Genomic DNA, 19113 nt, shown 5'->3' on the forward strand with positions numbered 1-19113 from the left:
TCTCCTACGAGGTTGATTTACCTCCCAAAGGACACACCTTTATGCTACAAAGCCAGGAGGCTAAAATATCCCCTTCCTATATTGTATAGGTTGTGGAAGTAAGCCAGGATTAAAGAGAGTGCAGGTGAAACGTAGGAAGATGTTCTGCCAGTAGTAGCTATTGATAAGCTAAAGAAGGGATATACAGTGATCCCTCGATTATCGCGAGGGTTCCGTTCCAAGACCCCTCGCGATAATCAATTTTTCGCAATGTAGGGTTGCGGAAGTAAAAACACCATCTGCGCATGCGCGCCTTTTTTTCATGGCCGTGCATGCGCAGATGGTGGAGTTTGCGTGGGCGGCGGGGAAGACCCAGGGAAGGTTCCTTCGGCCGCCCAGCAGCTGATCTGCTCGGCAGCGCAGCAGCAGCGAGCAGACGAAGATCGGGGTTTCCCCTTTGCGTGGGCGGCGGGGAAACCCCGATCTTCGTCTGCTCGCTGCTGCTGCGGCCGCCCAGCAGCTGATCTGCTCGGCAGCGCAGCAGCAGCGAGCAGACGAAGATTGGGGTTTCCCCGCCGCCCACGCAAAGGGGAAACCCCGATTCGGCTCCTCGCTGCGCTGCCGAGCAGATCAGCTGCTGGGCGGCCGAAGGAACCTTCCCTGGGTCTTCCTCGCTGATGCCCCCGCTCGCCCGCCCGCCCGCCGCCCGCCAGCAAGAGGGGGAGAGATAGAGAAAGAGAGAGAAGGAAAGAAAGAGATGAGAGAGGGAGGAAGAGAGTGTGAGAGAGGAAGAAGCAAGATAGAGAAAGAGAGAGAGAAAGAAAGATGATAAAGGAAGGAAGAGAGTGACGTCATCGGGTGGGAAAAATCGCGATATAGCATTTCGCGAAGAACGAGATCGCAAAAATCGAGGGATCACTGTATTGAGAGCAGAATGAATAGACCCAAAACGTTTCAGGTTCGGAGATCCATCTTTTGATGATCTCTAGCTATAAGCCTTACTAGGTAGACTGGGCAGGAAATACAACCAGTTAGCTAATTCTTTAATAAGGCTACAATTAATAGAACCTTGCGGGTCTGAAAGTACAACTCCTGTTTCCTTTACACCCCAAGAAATTGGTGAGGGTCATTCACTTGCTAGTTCTGCATTATCATCACATCTCCCAAGGTCATTCCTACATACCCCATCACCTTTCCTCCTCCCGAATTCCCAGGGAAAGTTGATTTGTCAGCTGTGAAAATCAAATATAGCTGAATCACCAGGGATTTTGGCTGGTAACTGTCCCAGATCACAGAAGGCAACTAGTAAATTAGCTGTGCCTGTGAAGGTGAGAACTATTGCTTGAGAATCTGCTCTCCCATTCCCACTACGTTTTGTATGCCTGAGGTGGAAGAAACTGCTCATTTTCCATGTCCTTCGCTTGGTTCAGGGTTTCCAGCAAACCTGGAAAACGGGAAAATCAGGGTATTATCAGGGAAATTGGTGGTTCGGGAAATATCAGGGAATTATCAAGGAATTTGTGAAAAAAATGGAAAAAACCAAACTATTAAAATGTTTAAAAGTCAGGGGAAAATCATATATAAAAAATGGAGAGTTCTTCTTTGAACTGTCAATCAAGACTAAGTCATTTCTGGATTTCTCGGTTAACATCAATTCTCTGTATGGGATGCCCAAAGTGTCCTTTGAATTTATACATGTAGTTCTCATAGTTATTCCCCTCAAAAAATCATATTGCCTGCTTAGCTGTTGCTTCCATCAGCAAGCACAACACAAAAGTCACTTTGGTGTGATCAGTGGGAAACACCATCAGCCTGCCTGTCACAAATGTTTCACACTGAGCAGTGAATGTCTGGAATTGATCCTGGTCCCCTCTGAATTTTGACTGAGTTGCCATCTGTTGTGGTGCCCTAGTTGTTGCGTTATTTTTTATCATGGCACTTTGCAAATAGGTCATTTGTTCACCCACTTGTTGCTTCTGTTGCAACAACATTGCTATCAGATAATCATACTCTGAGAAATTAGGGTCTCTTCTGAACCTCTTGCCCCTGCCCTCACTATCCAGCTGCAGACTATGCTGTCTCCTATGCTTCCTAGGCAACATCTCTGGGCCCAATATCTCAAGGTCATTCCCATAAGCCATTACATTAGCAGAGTTGGGACACTAATGGTGCAACCATCCTGACTTCCCTTGATCTATCAATAGCCTTCAATATTATCAATTGTGGTATCCATTTGGAACAAATGAGGATTGGAGGATTGATTTTGTGATGGATCTCCACATTCCTCCATAGCCTGTTCCAGTTGGCGGGCTTTAGAAATGAAATCCAAAGTTCCTGACCCATTAACATCTACAAGAGGTCACCAGGTAAGCTCCTGATAATAAAACATATCTTAACCTAGTTGACTAAGTGATGTCAGGTCTTATCCCAGTCCCTGGAGTCTGGGGGTATGGATGGAAATCAACAGACCTAAGCTCAGTTAGATCCCAGTAAGACCCAATGGCTGAAGGTGCATGTATCTTATGAAACCGGAGACTTACCATGGGTTTGCATTTCCTCAGACATAATTATTCAAAAATGGCAGCTGTAGCCAGAAAGGCCTTCAGAGAGATTCAACTTCAGCACCTATTGCACCCAGGAGGTAGCTCCGAGTTACTCATACCTTGGTTTTCCCATGTGTGGATCACTACAATGTGCTTTATATAGGCTGTCCTTGAAGACCACTTAGAAAGCTCAGCTACTTCAGATGGTGCAGGCAAAAGTGTTACCGGCATACCATAAGATGATTTTCTTTTATGAACTGCACTTGTCACCAGTCTCTGGAGTGCAGTTAAAGAATTTGATTACTAAACATTAAATGACATACAGCCTAGTTTGAGGGACTGTTTCTTTTCTGTGATTTCTGTACATTCAGTAAGTATGTTTCACGTCTCAATCATTAAATGACAATATCTGATACAACTCAGGATACTTAAATTCTCAATCCCTGTGCTTTGTAATAGTCTCAAACCTCTTCTTTTAATGATTGTTGAATATCTCGTTCTTTCTTCCCACACTGGGCTAGGCTGGAAAATGAGCTCTCTGAGTGAGGTTTCACTATTCTCTGCTGGAATGACTATTTTGTTTAGTTCTTTCCCTTCCTTTCATTCCTTCCTGTTTTCTTTCCCTCCTTCCCTCCCTCCCTTTCTATCCAATCTTATCCTACCCCCTACCCCATATCTGATGTACAAATAAATCTAAAGGACATCACCCAAGAAGAAATGCAAATAAATATTACTGTAAGCTGTGAAATCTTATAAGGGTAATTAGTTTGACAAATGAAGTAGACCATTGAGTCACATTAGCCAACCCCATATTGCCCCGAATGAGAGGCCTTTAACAAGTCTAAAAGAAATAATGGATTTTCAAAAAATTATTAGATATTGAAATGGACTTGTCAATTTTAACTTTCTCTGCTTCAAATGCGATTCCTAACATGATAAACCACAGAAACTTTCCAAATGTCCCGATATTAAAAACCAAGAAGTTTCTATTGTCAGAATTGTCTACAAACTGTTCCACAGAGAAACATAAAAATGTAAATGGTTTCAGTAACAATTGTTGTAAACTTCTGGATATGCTTTAAAAATCAATTCCTCTCCTAACTACACACACTTTCTTAAGAGTTACCTAAATATTCAATATCTTTACATCATTTAAATTCACACTTCACTTTTCGCTGGGTTTTTTTAAAGCATCCTATTCTTCAAAGGATTGCCACACCTCCTTCACAGCGGCTGGTGATCATGTTAGCAGTTTCAGTCCAAGTATCCACATGTGGATTATACACTTCCACAGAATCTGAAGTTACGGGAGCAGCTGCCTCATAGCTGGCAGTCCTGCCTCCTGTGGCATAAAGGAAGCCATTCACAGCTATGACACATACTCCAGCTCTTGGAACTTTCATTGAAGCAACGTCTGTCCATTTTTCCTGACAATAAAAAAACATACAGAATTATCATTGTATACTGAAGTATATTCCTAAAGTATACTACATTTTCCTTTCGGAGCAAATCTATGAAAATAAGAACAGTTATAATGGTCTTTCATGTACTGGCAAGGTAAAGCACTGCTATATATTAGCATTCAAAGACAAATATAGTATTTACCGTATTATTGGAGTATAAGATGCACACTTTTCCTCGCTAAAAGAAGGTAGAAATGTCAGTGTGTCTTATACACTGAATACAGCCATTTTTGGCCTTCCGAAGCCCCGGCTGTGTCCCATTTTTGCAAAAAATGGGACCGTTTTTCAAAAAAAAATTAGATGCATAGAGGATCTGGGAAGCCTGCATAGAGCTCCTGGGTGCTGGGGGAATGGCAAAAATGCCATTTTTATTTTAAAAATAAAGATACTCCTCTGCAGGCTTCCCAGACCCTTTGCCTACCCCATTTTTGCGAATTACCCCATCTAGCATGACTGGAGGATGAATTCTGGGAGTTGAAGTCCACAAGTCTTAAAGCTGTCAAGTTTGAAATTTATAAAAAAGTGTACATGATTATATGGTTGTAAAAATATTCTGCTACACTGGTATTTTATTAAATAATATATTACTACATCATTTGGTTCAGAATACTTTTTTCCTTGTTTCCCCCTCTAAAATCTAGGTGCATTTTATACTCCGAAAAATATGGTATTCAAACTCAGAAATCAGAACAGAAAATATTAGTATTTGTGTAATGGATTGGATTCAAGAGCAAAATTCTTGATGATTCTTTATGCAGAAGAAGGGAAAATTCTCAGATTTTGTCTGTCCCTTGAAAATCTGCTCTGTCCTCCTGGCCTGGCAAACTGATCACCAGGTTATCTTTGAACTTTGCTCAGTTTAGTTTTATATTTGTCCTAGAAAGCCCTTCCTTCAAGCTATGTAATGCTTATACACAGTTAGAAGCATAAATTGTTTGTGCCATTCTGGAGAACAAATAGTTACAATACTAATAGTGTTTTTTTTTTAAATCAGAAAAATTCTACAAGGCAACACAAATAGTTATTTTGCTATGAAAACTAAATCCTACCTCTTCAAATGAGTATTTTTCAACAGTTGAAAGAGCACCTTGAGTTTCATTCCATCCACCAACAGCATAGATGCAGTCATTCAAAGTAGCCACTCCGAGATATGCCCTTCTGGTGCCCATTTCAGGAAGGGTAGACCAGCGCTTAGATAGGGGGTCATAGACTTCCACAGAACATAGTTCTATTTCTTCATTGCCAATGCCTCCCACAGCATAAATTAAACCTATGAATATAACAATTTCCTATTAGACCACTGCAGGTGACAAAGAAGCCAGCATGCAAAACTGGCTGCAATCCCATTTATGATGAAATCCAATGAATGAATGAATGAATGAATGAGAGGGAAGTCAATAGCTTTCATTATTGGGATTGCTCTTGAATAAATTACAGATCATAATTAATTCATTTCTGTAAAGGGCTGTTTTAAACCATTTTATGTTATACACTCTTCAAAACGGGACAGAGAATCTCACGAGAATATCAAATTTTCTGGTCATATTTTAACTGAGCAATGTTATGCACATCTATTCAAAATTCAGCTCAACCGAGTCAAATGAAACTATTCCAAAGAAACATATATATTAAACTTAAGCTAGTTGGGTAGTATATTTTCAGACTAACACATTTTATTAAAAGTCATAAGCTTTCATGAGCTACAGCTGTTGATTTTTTAATAAATCTATTACTGGATCTGCCTCATTTTTAGCTAATATAAACTAATGAAGCTCTCCTCCTACAATATCTAAATTATTGAATCTGGAAATTTAAATGCTTATCACACTGAAAGCACTTGCAGCTATTGCTATGTTGAATATAATTATTAACCAGAATGAATGCAGACTGATTGCTGCCTATTATATAATTTGAATTAAGCAAAATGGTCCCAAAATTCTAAACCTCTCACCTCGTATTTCACAACAGCCAAAATTGTAACGTGGCACAGCCATGCTGCCCACAATTTCCCAAGTATTTTCTTCAGGATCGAAACGTTCAACAGAGGTGCCAATCTCTGCTCCAACCCAACCTCCTGAAAATCAAGGCAACCGTGCAGGTAAAGAATACTGCATAGGAAATGGATTGTCATATCCTTGAAATAATTAGATATATAATAGATATAAAAACAATGTAGATTATAGTCCTAATATGTAAAAATTCCACACAACATGTTTTACAAATGTACAGTGTTTTAGGGGCATGGGTTTTAATATTACATGGCTTTGGCTTTAAAAATAGTATAATACATTATGTTGAATAGGAGTAATAATAAAATTTAAATATCCTGTATATTATTTTATAAAAGATACAATGTGGTAAGCAAGCTGGTGAAGCTGTTTTAGCAGATCCTACCTTTGGAATCTGATGTGTTTGGCTACTAGAAACAATATTTATCAAGGTGTTATCAGATGTCTCACATGCTCTGAAGACAACTTTGTTATTGTATACTCAAAAGCTGCCATGCTATGTACAACATAGTATCAACAGTAGAGGCCTTCAAATTTCTAAGGTCTATCATATCTCAAGAAACTAACATCAAAAAAGTCATCAAAAAAGCACAACAAAGAATGTTCTTTCTGTGCCAAGCTCAAACTGCCCAAGAAGCTGCTGATACAGTTCTACAGAGGAATCACTGAGTGTCATCTGCACCTCTATATCTGTCTGGTTCGGTTCTGCAACCCAACAAGACAGACACAGATGACCTAAATACAATATTGCTCCCAACTTAAACAGTTATAGATTCAGTAGTCAAAAGACTTGCCCAAAGCATAGATAGTCCCATAAGTGGTGCATACTCCAAGGCCACAGCGAGGATGGTTCATTGAAGCTACAGCTGCCCATTGCTTTGTAATAGGATCATAGCGTTCAGTACAGTCAAAAATCATAGAGTCTTTTTCACCTTGGGAAAGAGGGAAGAACATAAAATATTTTTTTACAATAGTTTATGAGTCCAATTACTGTACAGTGGCAGAGTACTAGCTCAATTCATCAACCTGAATTAACCTACGGTATTAATGCAAATTACAAGTTAAAAATTGCTAAATGACATAGAAATATAGAAACGACTGACGGCAGAAAAAGACCTCATGGTCCATCTAGTCTGCCCTTATACTATTTCCTGTATTTTATCTTAGGATGGATATATGTTTATCCCAGGCATGATTAAATTCAGTTACTGTCATGAAAACTGAGCAAATTGTCAGTGGCCAAAGAGTAACTAAGAACAAACCTGGTTCTGTAGGTTCTTAGGGGAAGTTCTTGATTTGGACTAAGATGTGTTGATTACAAAAAAGGGGTATTTCCCATCTTTAAATGTGATCTTATGCACTGTGATCTGAAAATGATATGAAAATGACCATAGCACATTGTACGATCTTTAAACTGAGTGGCATAAATGTTTACTAAAATTGATAAGGAATTGTGGCTCTGATCAGCCCAGGGAGAATTTTATCTCCCAAATACACTTTTCCTGAATAAACATATTATATTACTAATAATTATTGTCTCTAAATAACATTTAAAAGAATTGGAAAAAGCAAAGTTCCATTTGGAAGAAAGAAAAAGTACACAGAAACAATCATGGCAGAAATTATATTATTATAATATAATAATATCATTAATATAATATAATAAATAAATAATATTAAATTGTTAATAATAATTGTCTTTGAGTAATGTTTAAAAGAACTGGAAAAAGGTTACTTTTGGAAGGAAGAAAAATACACAGAAACAATTAGGAAGAAAACTAGGATTGTTCAGAACTCAAATAGGAAATTGTTAGAACAATAGGACATAAGTATAAGGCAAATTTGCCTGTTTTACATAATCACAATAAAATGTCACAAAAATGGTAAGCATACTACCTATCGCCCACCATCTATCGTATGATTTACTGTGCATATGGTAAACTCTGGATGTCATTGTATAACTCCTAATATGCTCTAGAATGGTGTATGTCAATCTTAAAGATAAGTTCTCGTCTTTAAGTCAGGGGCGAAATCCTTCCGGTTCGGGCAAATTGGTAGTGCTATTGCGGTGGCTGGTTCGGAGAAACTCCGCCCATCCACCCTAACATCATCACTTCCTGGGTTTTTAAAAAACTTTTTAAAGCCTTTTCCCCCTGCCAGTTCCAAAGAAAGAAAGAAAGAAAGAAAGAAAGAAAGAAAGAAAGAAAGAAAGAAAGAAAGAAAGAAAGAAAGAAAGAAAGAAAGAAAGAGTGAGTAGGGAGGGAGAAGGGAAGGAAAGGGAAGGAAGAATGAAAGAGAGAGGTGTTAGAAGGAAAAAATCAGGACTAATTTTCCAGTCGGGAGATCGCTTTGCAAGGAAGAAAAACAAGTGCTATTGCTTTAAATCAGTCTCCAAACTTAGCCACATGGCTGGCTAAGGAATTTTGGGAGTTGAAGCACACAAGTTTTAATGTTGCAAACTTTTGAGACTCCTGCTTTAAATTGAAAAGTCTTTGGAAGTTGCTGGGAAGGAGGTCATTAATTGCAGAATCAAAGTGACATTCAGCAGAGGATAAAAGGAAGGATTCTTATATGGTTCTAAGTTTTTGAAGTTTGAGGGTTTGTGCAATAAGGACTTTGTGTTTCTAAAAGGGTTTGAGCGATTCCCATTGTGACTAAATGACTTTGATCCTGTGTGGAGTCTTGAGCATGGGGCTGCTTATTCTAATTCTACTACTATGTTTTATTAGCTGCCAGATTTTGCCATGGGTAAGTTTCAAAATATCCAGTCTTGAATGTGTTTTCTAGGGATCTGTTTGCCTGCTTGTGTGAATGGAGCCAAACATCAGGCTTCCACTTCCTATACGATCATTATCTCATTATCTCTATCAGGCAGGAATGTGGAATGAACTTCAGGCAGGTTCTTCGTTAGCAGCTTGATTTCCCTTGTTTTTTCTGTAAGCCTTTTATTATGAGTAATATTTTATTTGGGGGGGGAGTTGCTTACCACAAAAGAAAGAAAGGGAGGGAGGACCAGAAATCTGGCTGGCACTAGATATAACTTCAGAAGATTCAATTCAATTCAATTCAATTTATTAGATTTGTATGCCGCCCCACTCCGAAGACTCGATAAAAACAATATTATAATATTATAATATGCTTTGAAACAGCACAGCAAAGGCTGGAAGGGACCTCAGAGGTCATCTAACCCCTTGCTCTCTGGCAAAATGGACTGCTAAATTGGCCACATCTACTCAGTCACATGACAATCTGGTCACGTCCAACCAGTCACATGACCATACCTACCCGAAGCCATACCCATATGACCTTCAAGCCACACCCACAAAATAAGCCACAACCAGTGAACTTATAAAGAAAAGATTCACATTTCACCCCTGCTTTAAATAATTATGTTATTATCGTGGTATGTGGGAATGAATTTGGGAGACAGGCGAGAGCTGCACAGCCAGCATGTATAAAATGTCTCAGCCCACAGAAGGTGAGATTGCTTGGGAAACGTTTCAGAAGAAACTCTCCCTAGTTTTCTAAAGGGTAAAAGGAAGGGAGAAGAGTAATAGGTTCAGACTTGTAAAATTATGTTAATGTAACCTTACAGGGAAGATGGAACTGGGGTCTCTTATCTGGACTTACAGGGATAACAGCTATTAAATGAGCAATACAAACAATAGCCTATATTTTTCCCAATGTATTTCAATTACCTCCAATAGCGTAGACCATTCCTCCAACTACTGTAACACCCAAGCCACTGCGAGCCTGGTGTAAGGAAGATACAGTAGTCCAATATTGGCTGAAAGTGTCAAAACGCTCCACACAGCTGAGAGCTCTGCTGTCACTCCAACGACCTCCCTGCAACCGAGTATAACCACCTACAGAAGAAATGGGAACAGGATAAACAATCAGCTATTTTGTAGGCATTTCTTGACTAGTTAGGGGAGGGGTCGGCAACCTTAAACACTGAAAGAGCCACAAAGGTCCTAACTGGAAGCTTCCCTTCAATTCTGGAGCTGACTGGAAGTCCAGTTCCCCCATCATAGGCTCCTCCTAGTGCGGCATCCTTTTTCCTCTGCCGACTAGATGTCGGCTCCCCCACCAAATAGTCTCCTCCTAGTGCGTCCTCCTTTTTTCCTCTAATTGTCCTAACCAAAGCCCTATCAATTGTGGAGCCGACCAGCAACAGGGAGCTGCAGCAGAGGGATAAAAGAGCCACATGCAGCTCCAGAGCTGCGGGTTGCTGACCCCCGAGTTAAAGGTTTCTGTTGTGTTCCTTGAGACACAAACGTCTCAAACTCACTATTTAAGCTTTGAATTACACTCTTTATTAGCAAAAGCACCATTAAACATTAAAATCAGGAATCAGTCTTTTAAAAGTTCAGGGAGTATTTTTCTCTGTTGCGAAGTTATCAGATAAGCTGTCGAGAAAGGCGCCAGTTTCAGAGCTTCTGACATTCCAGCAAGATAAGAGAGATGATGAGTCACAGCATATAATAAATCAGCTCACTACATTTTTGACAGGCATGCAGCTTCTCACAAAGGATTTTTTGCAAAGCAGGAATCAGGTTTTTAGGGGGCTTTTTCTAAAGCCCCAGATCTAACACAGCGTCCATGAAAGCAACGTTGACTCTCCACCCAGAATTTCCCAAGATCCTTTGCTTTTATACTTGCTGGGAGTGGCCAGCAAACCTCATAGAGTTAAAGCTACAAATTACTTCCTTTTACCATACCAGTGTTGTCTGTTTTGAAACCTCCTGAATCTAGCATCTAATAATTGCTCATCCACTCTAATGTCTCCTTCATCATCATCATCTGACTGGGACCAATCCCCCAGTGACATATCTGCCACCTCTGGTGGTTTCTCAGGTTCATCCAGGTCTATTTCTCCCTCTCTCTCTGCATCAGCTGGCAAACTCACTGGCCCAGGGTATCCAGAGGGGCCTGGCTCACCCTCCTCAGAATCTGACATTACCAGAGGTGGACAAGGAACAGTTTCCAAATATTTAAAAGCTAGGAAAAATCCCCACCTATTGCATAAATGTACTTCCTGGCTTTTCTCCGTGGACGTGTCTTAGTTGCCTGGAGAAAACTGCTCATCTTGTTTTCTTTGGGAGATGGACCAACTTCACAATATTCTTTCAACAGAGTCTGCAGAGCTACTCGGAGACTGAAATCTGAAATCCCTGAGAGAGAAAGAAAGAAAAACAATGAAGTAAAATGCAGGCACTCCTTGAGTTATGACTGTAATGAAACTTGCCAATTATGGCTGGAATGGAAAAGGGTTGGTCAATATGACTGATCCAATTTTACATTATTATAATTTTTTTGCACCAGTCATTAAGCAAACGCCAGAGTCAGAAGTAAAACTGCTGCAATTGTTAAGCGAACACATCCAGGTGATCCTCAATTTACAACAGCTCATTTAGTGACCACTCAAAGGTACAACAGCACCGAAAAAGGCAATTTAAGACCATTTTTCACACTTATGACTGTTTGTTGCAGCATTTGTGATTTACAATTGGATGTTTAACAATGGGTTCATATTTGTGACGATTGCCATGTCCCAGATTCATGTGATCCTCTTTTGCAAATTTCTGACCAGCAAAGTCAATGGGGAAGCCTTATTCTCTTCAGATCTGCAGTGATTCAATTAACAATTGGGGCAAGAAAGGTCATAAAATGGGGCAAAACTCACAACCAATTTTTCAATTAGCAACATCATTTTGGGGATCAATTGTAGTCGTAAGTTGAGGACCCTCTGTAGTTGGCTAACAACAGTCAGGACAATGCCAAAGGCCATAATAAATGTCAAGTGCCTTCAATGCAGTCATGTGACCCTGGGACAGAGAATGATAAAGTTTGGATCTGGGTCGTAAGTCCCATTTTTTCTGATCGGTCATAACTTTGAATCATCACTAAGTGATTGGTCATAAGTCAAGGATTACCTGTACCTAATTTGTAGTTAAACTAAATTAAATATGTGTAGTTTACTTTTTTTAATTTAAAAAACTCTCAGCCTGAATAGGTATCTGTAATGCTATATAGAAATGACCTTGAGAGGCAGGAGGAAGAGCTACAGACTAAAGGCGAGTGATGGAAGAAACTTGCAAGATTCGTTAGTTTAACCTTACAATAAAATCAGAGCTAGTACTTTTAGCTAGTGCTTCTTCCCTGAACTATCTCACAAGGCTGACAATATCAACGACAGGTAATCCTCGACTTAACAAGGGTTCACTTAATGACTGTTCAAAGTTACAACGGAACTGAAAAAAGTGACCCTTTTTCACACTTACGACCATTGCAGCATCCCCCTGGTTCCGTGATCAACATTCAGACACATTGGCAACTCATACTTATGATGATTGCAGTGCCCTGGGGTCATGTGTTCATCTTTTGCAACCTTCTGACAAACAAAGTCAATGGGGAAGTCAGATTCACTTAACAACTGTGTTACTAACTTAACAGCTACAGTGGTTCGCTTAAAAACTGGCAAGTAAGCTTGTATAATGGGTCAAAAATTCATTTAACAAATGTCTTAATTAGCAACATAGATTTTGGGCTCAATTGTGGCTGTAAGTCGAGGATTACCTGTGTAACAAAACATGTTATGATGTAGTTTTTTTTCAGTCACTGGGTTAAGTGTTAATTACTTAAATACTTTTTGGTTCTTACTGCAGATGATCCCCTTTGAAAACCTCATTAATTCCACAGGGGGTGGGGTGGGAAAACACTGTTCCCTACATATCTAGATAAGATTTTAACAAAAAAAGCAATTAGGACATTACTCTGCATCTGTATTCTTCCATTAGGGAGAAAGAACAAGAGATGTCCCTTTCTGATCTTCTGTCACCCTAAAAAGTAGAAAGATCGGTAATCCACAATGGGGGCTATGAAGCAGGAGAAACTTGGCATGGAGAAATCTAGCTATTTAGTCTAGTTAAGTCTGTTAAATTTGGGTGCCCGGTGATTTCATATAACATACTATTCTCTCAACACATCTTCAACAGAACAGCAGTCCACTCTCACAAAATTAGATTAAAAATAGAAGCTATAAATTTAAACCAGAATCTGGATCTTCACTTTTAAGTTCATGCCAAATTTCCTTATCGATTCTCACATAAGAAGAAATAAACACTGATGATCACTCCATCCTCTTCTGCCCTACTTCATTTTGATTTATCATGTCTTGGTTTCCTTCAAATAATAGTTTTAAAAATCCAATATTTTCCTAATTGTAAAAAGCAAATGCCACTGTTTTGCATCATGTTATGAGTTATTTGCTACGATATTCAATTTGTATTATACACAAATTGTATTTTAATAAATGTGTTTATTTTTTCTTAATTTGTAGTAATACTGTTGTATAATAAGCTACATAACAAGCATACAAACTGTAATAAATAAATGCATTAACAGGAGTTCTATTATTACAGAAATTGCATGTTGGGGGGCGAGGTACTACACGCAGAGGTCTTCAAACTTGGCAACTTTAAGACTTGTGGACTTCAACTCCCAGAATTCTTCAGCCAGCAGAGCTAGATGGAGAATTCTGGGAGTTGAAGTCCACAAGTCTTAAAGTTGCCAGGTTTGGGGACCCCTTGCATAAGTGTACCCCTGTATATAGTTAATAAGTCTTCATAAAACCAGTTTTTAATTTATTATATTGGTTAACTGAGTATCTTACCCTTATTCCACAATTTATTATTATATTTATATTATGTATGCCCTACCTTAATTTTATGCAACTCAAGTTAGCATATTTTCCCCATAGCAACAACCTGTGAGATGGGTTGGGCTGAGAGTGAGCGACTGGGCCAGAGTCACTCAAATATACTTTTGTGCCTAAAAGAGGACTAGAACTGAGAGTCTTCTGATTTCTTATCCAGAACTACATCAAATTGGGTCTCTAAAAGTTACCTTCTATATACTTCAAAAGTCTTTGTGGAGATAATAAAGGAAATCTCACTGCATCCAGTATTTCCACAACATGTTTCTTTCTTTTCCCCGAGTCTTTCAAAATCCATTGCATGGCAGCCATAAAAACCTGGTACTCATCTTCTATGCTTAGGTCTTCACTCCGCAATATCTTAATTAGCTGGTCTTTTGTCAATGCCAAGAATTCATCTCCATTGTGAACCTCCAGGAAGTGGGCATGGATGTAATTCTCTGAGAATTCTAGCAGGTCGTGACAGGCAATTTGCTCAGCAAACTGGAAGAGTCCAATGCAGTTCATAGGATCAATCTGTCCCTTTAGAAATTCACAACAAAGGTCCACCACCTCTGATAGCTGAAACATGTCTGCTGCCACAATCAACTCCTGGACATTATTTTCATTAATGCTGACAATACCTGAAAAAGGGAAAAATATTTTTAGCTGGCATGAATCTTACCAATACTGTTAAATATGTAAGTAATCTACAACTCACAATAATTAGTTATGAAATTAATGTTCAAAATTATGACAGTGGAGACTTAAATCAATCCTTGAACATATGATTATCACAGCATCCCCATGATCATGGGTTTAAAATTTGGGGGCTTGGGAATTAACAAGCATTAGATTGTTGCCAGGGGACTTCCAACAAGCAAAATCAATGAAGAAAGCCAGATTGGCTTAATATCCTCAGCAAAAAAGATTTGAAAATTGGAATTAATGACTGCACTGTTTAGCAATGGAAGTTCCAGTCCCAATTGTGGTTGTAACAAGAACCATCTGTATAGCTTGTCTGCAAGCAACCATAATTGCAACCAATCTTGGAAAGGTATTGATGTAGAACGCTAATAGATAAAATTCCATAGCAATTAAAACGAAGTCAGTGAATAAAGGTACTCTTTTACATGTAAAAAGTACATTTACAAATCAGTGGTGCAGAACGAAGATTTCTATCAGAAAAACTGTACATTAAATTTATTTCAACATCTTTTCACACTATATATAGGAATTTGAAAAACGTAATGCTTTTCCTCATCTTACTGAGAACTACCAGTATTTCAAAGGGAAAGCTTTATCCTTTAAATACTGATTTTAATGTACAAACAACTGGCTTTATATGGAGTCTCTCCCTTGAATTTAAATGTGGAAATCAGTCCAGATTTACAGCTTTTAGCTATTTATGAAAATAAATAATATTTTCACATAGTATGAAATATAGGAGATACAAGAGAAATATAGGAGATAATACAGTATGAAGTAATTCTGTATCAATGTCATACTTACCATGACACTGAATAACAAAGCAAAACAGAATCGTAATTCATGCTTAAACATATTTTGACAAAATGCCATTGAATTTAATGGAATTTATTTCCAGATGCTGTATCCATGTAAAGACAGTATTAACACACAAATTATGTGAATAAAACATAGATGCTTATGTCATACTATGTAACTCAACCTATTTTTTAACTAATCTGAGATTAAAAAATGGATGTTTGCAAAATAGTGTTTATTTCAGCAAGTACTAACTGAAGCAAAACATTCAATTTGCAGGTTACTATGTAACTAAGACATTAACCAAAGCATGTTAAAAAAAAAGTAAGAAATTCTTCTACCTGTATAAATAAACTCCAGGAGGATCTGGAAAATATTAGCATCCACACCCAGGATCTGCACAACATCTTTTGATGATTCCTTCATCCCTCCAGCAAACAAAGCAGCAAAATAAGAACTACTTGCAGCCAAAACTAGCCGGTGGACTTTATATGCTCCTTCACCAACCTGGAGCTGTACATCACAGAAGTGTTGCCCGCATCTCAGCTTGTTGATCTGGGCTAATAAAAGACGAGCATGCCTGTCTGCCAAGAAAGGGAACTCGCTTGTACTGGGGTAAGCCACACAAGCCATGATAGCTTGACAAAATCACAGAGAAATTGAATGATTGATGCTCATCAGCTTCCGATGCTAACCTAGGAGAAACAGGAACACATTAAAATGACACACCTATCTATGGAATTACTGTGACCACAAGTAAGATTAATTACCATAAATCAATTATTCCCTCTTTAATTATAGTAAGAGTAGTCTGAAAGATCTTCAGCTCAAATTTGAGTTTGGGACCAAGTCTCATTTTAATATCATAAATGAAAAAGTGATAGACTGTGTAAAACCATTGAATTATACCCTGGGCCGCAGACCGGTACTAGCTCATAGCTTGTTAGGAACCAAGACGCAGAAGCAACAAGTGAGAAAGCAAAGCTTCATCTATGCATGTACAGGATCTAGGTTGCATGGGAAACCATCTTCCACACCTCATCCTATGTAAAAATGGTCTTCCATGAAACTAATCTCTGGTGCCAAGAAGGTTGAGAACTGCTGGTGCAATACATCAAGAGTGAATATGTTTAAATGATGGCAAATTACTTTTGGGGTTTTTTTCTATCTAATGTCCAGCACACCAATTTATTACTTTCTTAACCACATCCCCCACCACCACACACAGGCTTGGACATCCTTGAACTTCGCTGGTAGGATCTGACTTAAGCACAGTACACAAAATTGTCTGCTACGACGTCTTACCTGTCAACGACTACTTCAGCTTCACCTGCAATAATACACGGGTCAACAATAGATACGAACTCAACATAAATCGCTCCAAATTCGATTGCAGAAAATATGACTCCAGTCTCAGAGTGGTCAATGTCTGGAATGCACAACCTGAACGTATTGATCCGTTGTTACTTCCTCAATCCCCCATAGCTTAATCTTAAACCTTGGACCTCACACCATTCCTAAGGTCTATAAGGGGGTGTGGGTAATCCCATCAGCATATCTACCGTCCCTGTCCTATTGCTCCATTTATTTGTATTCATTTCATGTGGTCATGTCCATGTTTATACTTGTTTGACATTCAAAATAAAACAAAATAAAATAAAATAAATAAAATAAAATAAATCATTCCTTAGTTACTCCATCACATCATGATGACTAGTTTTAAGATATTTTTTAAAGGAATTATTCTATTAATTGGATTAGAAATGTTTTATATTGTACCTTTTTATCGAAATGCTATGAGCCGCCCTGAGTCCACGGAGAGGGGCAGCATATGAGTCCAATAAATAAATAAATAAATGATCACGGCAGGCCTGGGAATGGTGCCATGAATTAACAACTTTCATGGCCAAATTGTATGAATGTTTTGTATGCAAATTGTTGTAATTGGTTAATTTATGGTTTTTTAAATTAGGGTTTTATAATTTTTTTATTTTAAATTTGACTTTTTATTGTTTTGTATATATTGTTATTGTCAGCCGCCCTGAGTCCTTCGGGATTGGGCGGCATATTAGTCAAATTAAATAAATAAATAAATCTATTACCAATACATTTTGGCTCTGTTTTTTTAACCCAACTGTGTGGCATTATTTTTTTTTGAAGAAATCAATAGTACCGCAGATAAAAAGTACACTACGCAAGTCCTGTGCACAAATAAACAAAACATCTAGTTTGACTTTTTTTTTCTTCAGAAATGCTACCTAGCATCTTTGAAGGTTAGAACTATTAATCAGTGGAAGAGCTTGCCTCCAGAAGTTGTGAATCCTCCAACAACACTAGAAGTTTTTAAGATGATGTTGGATGACCATTTGTCTGAAGCGGTGTAGGTTTTCCTGCCTAAGCAAGGGGTTGGACTAGAAGACCTCCAAATCCATGCCAACTATTATTATTATATTAACAAAAAACAGTAATAAACAGCAAACAAGATTTATATGTCGGATTTCATATCACAATATCACAAGTCGAACACTTCCCAAGTATCTAGGACTGTGTGGTGTCTTTTTGTATGATGTGCGCAAATATTATTATTATTATTATTATTATTATTATTGTTATTGTTGTTGTTGTTGTTGTTGTTTTGTTATTATTATTGTTGTTGTTTTGTTGTTATTATTATTATATTATTATCATCATCATCATCATCATTATTATCATTACTATCATTATTATTATTGTTTCACATTACATTTTGCATTAGACATCATTTCCAAGTTCCCTCCCTTTGTTCCCCCTTCAGTCAATTCTTTTTAAACTACAGCTGGGGTTCAGCTCTCCCCCCAATGCCCCCAGGCAAGGCCTCCGGAGGTCCAGGGGAACGCTTACAGCCTCGCCCGACCTTTGAGTGCCTGCACACAAGGTTGTTGGTGTTCCGGTACTCACTTCTGAGGGGGGAACAGAGCAGTTTACGCTTCATTTTATTTTCCCGTCTTTCAAAAGGAATCCGGAGAGACTCTACAGCGGGAAGCCTCCGTCCTTTCGCAGCAGCGGCAACGAAGATCAACGGGAGCCCCTCAGCTGCAAAGATGCAAAGCGTCGGCCGCCAAAACCCCGCACCTGGCGCCCAAAGCGCGGCTGCAGAGAGGGGGGGGGGGGGAGGCGGAAAAGGCCGACCGGAGGAGAGGAGCCGGGCGGCCGAGTTGTGGAGCGCAGGGAGCGCGCGTGACGCCACACGGCAGCCGAGAGGGCTCTTTTTCATCGTCGCCCGCCGTCCTGTGGCAGGCGGTGGAGGCGCTGCTGTTGCGGCGTACAGCGGCGCAGCTAGCTGGAAGGCCGCTTTCCCCCGCGAGAGGGTTAGAAGCCGCGCGAGGGACGGTTGCAAGGGAAGGGAGCCGCCGGCAGCGTGTGTAGAAGAGGCCGCTGACTTAGTAGCGCGGTGCGAAGAAGTTAAAGCGAAGCTTTTTATTGTTTTTTTTTACGACCCCTGTTGATTTATTTGTTCCTTTGGAGCAGGGGTCTCCAATCTTGGCAACCTGAAGACTAACTGACTTCATCTCCCAGAATTCACCTCTGCAAAGGTCCACCATCTCTGATAGCTTTGCTGGCTAGGGAATTCTGGGAGTTGAAGTCCGACAGATTTAAAGTTGACAAGGCTGCAGATCCCTGGTTTGGAAGATTCGTTGAATAAGCTAGGTAGTCGGTGTTTGTCAACTACTTTAAGAAGCGTGGACTTTAACTCCCAGAAATCTCTAGCCAGCCTATATAAAGTTCCTCAGTTAGGCTGGCTGGGGAATTATGGGAGTTGAAGTCTACACATTTTAATGTACTGTGACTCACCAATACTGAGCTAACTAACCATTCTAACCTAATAGGGTAGTTCTGATAATAGCTTTTCAAAGTTACAATGGCACAGAAAAAGGGAT

At 39.2% G+C, this 19113-nt stretch overlaps 1 protein-coding gene across 1 annotated transcript; it reads right to left on the reverse strand.

The window, feature by feature from the left end:
• Positions 1-3376: 3376 nt before the first annotated feature.
• IPP (intracisternal A particle-promoted polypeptide) lies at positions 3377-18764 on the reverse strand. Its single transcript, XM_070745792.1, has 9 exons — positions 18134-18764; positions 15538-15891; positions 13903-14334; positions 11013-11168; positions 9693-9860; positions 6789-6926; positions 5937-6059; positions 5035-5255; positions 3377-3949 (listed from the first exon to the last, which is right to left on the reverse strand). Exons 2-9 carry the CDS (start codon positions 15827-15829, stop codon positions 3725-3727), a joined length of 1755 nt encoding a protein of 584 aa, XP_070601893.1. The 5' UTR covers positions 15830-15891; positions 18134-18764; the 3' UTR covers positions 3377-3724.
• Positions 18765-19113: the final 349 nt, after the last annotated feature.

The sequence above is a fragment of the Erythrolamprus reginae genome, chromosome 3, assembly GCF_031021105.1.
Source record: "Erythrolamprus reginae isolate rEryReg1 chromosome 3, rEryReg1.hap1, whole genome shotgun sequence".
In the NCBI taxonomy this organism is placed as follows: domain Eukaryota; kingdom Metazoa; phylum Chordata; class Lepidosauria; order Squamata; family Dipsadidae; genus Erythrolamprus; species Erythrolamprus reginae.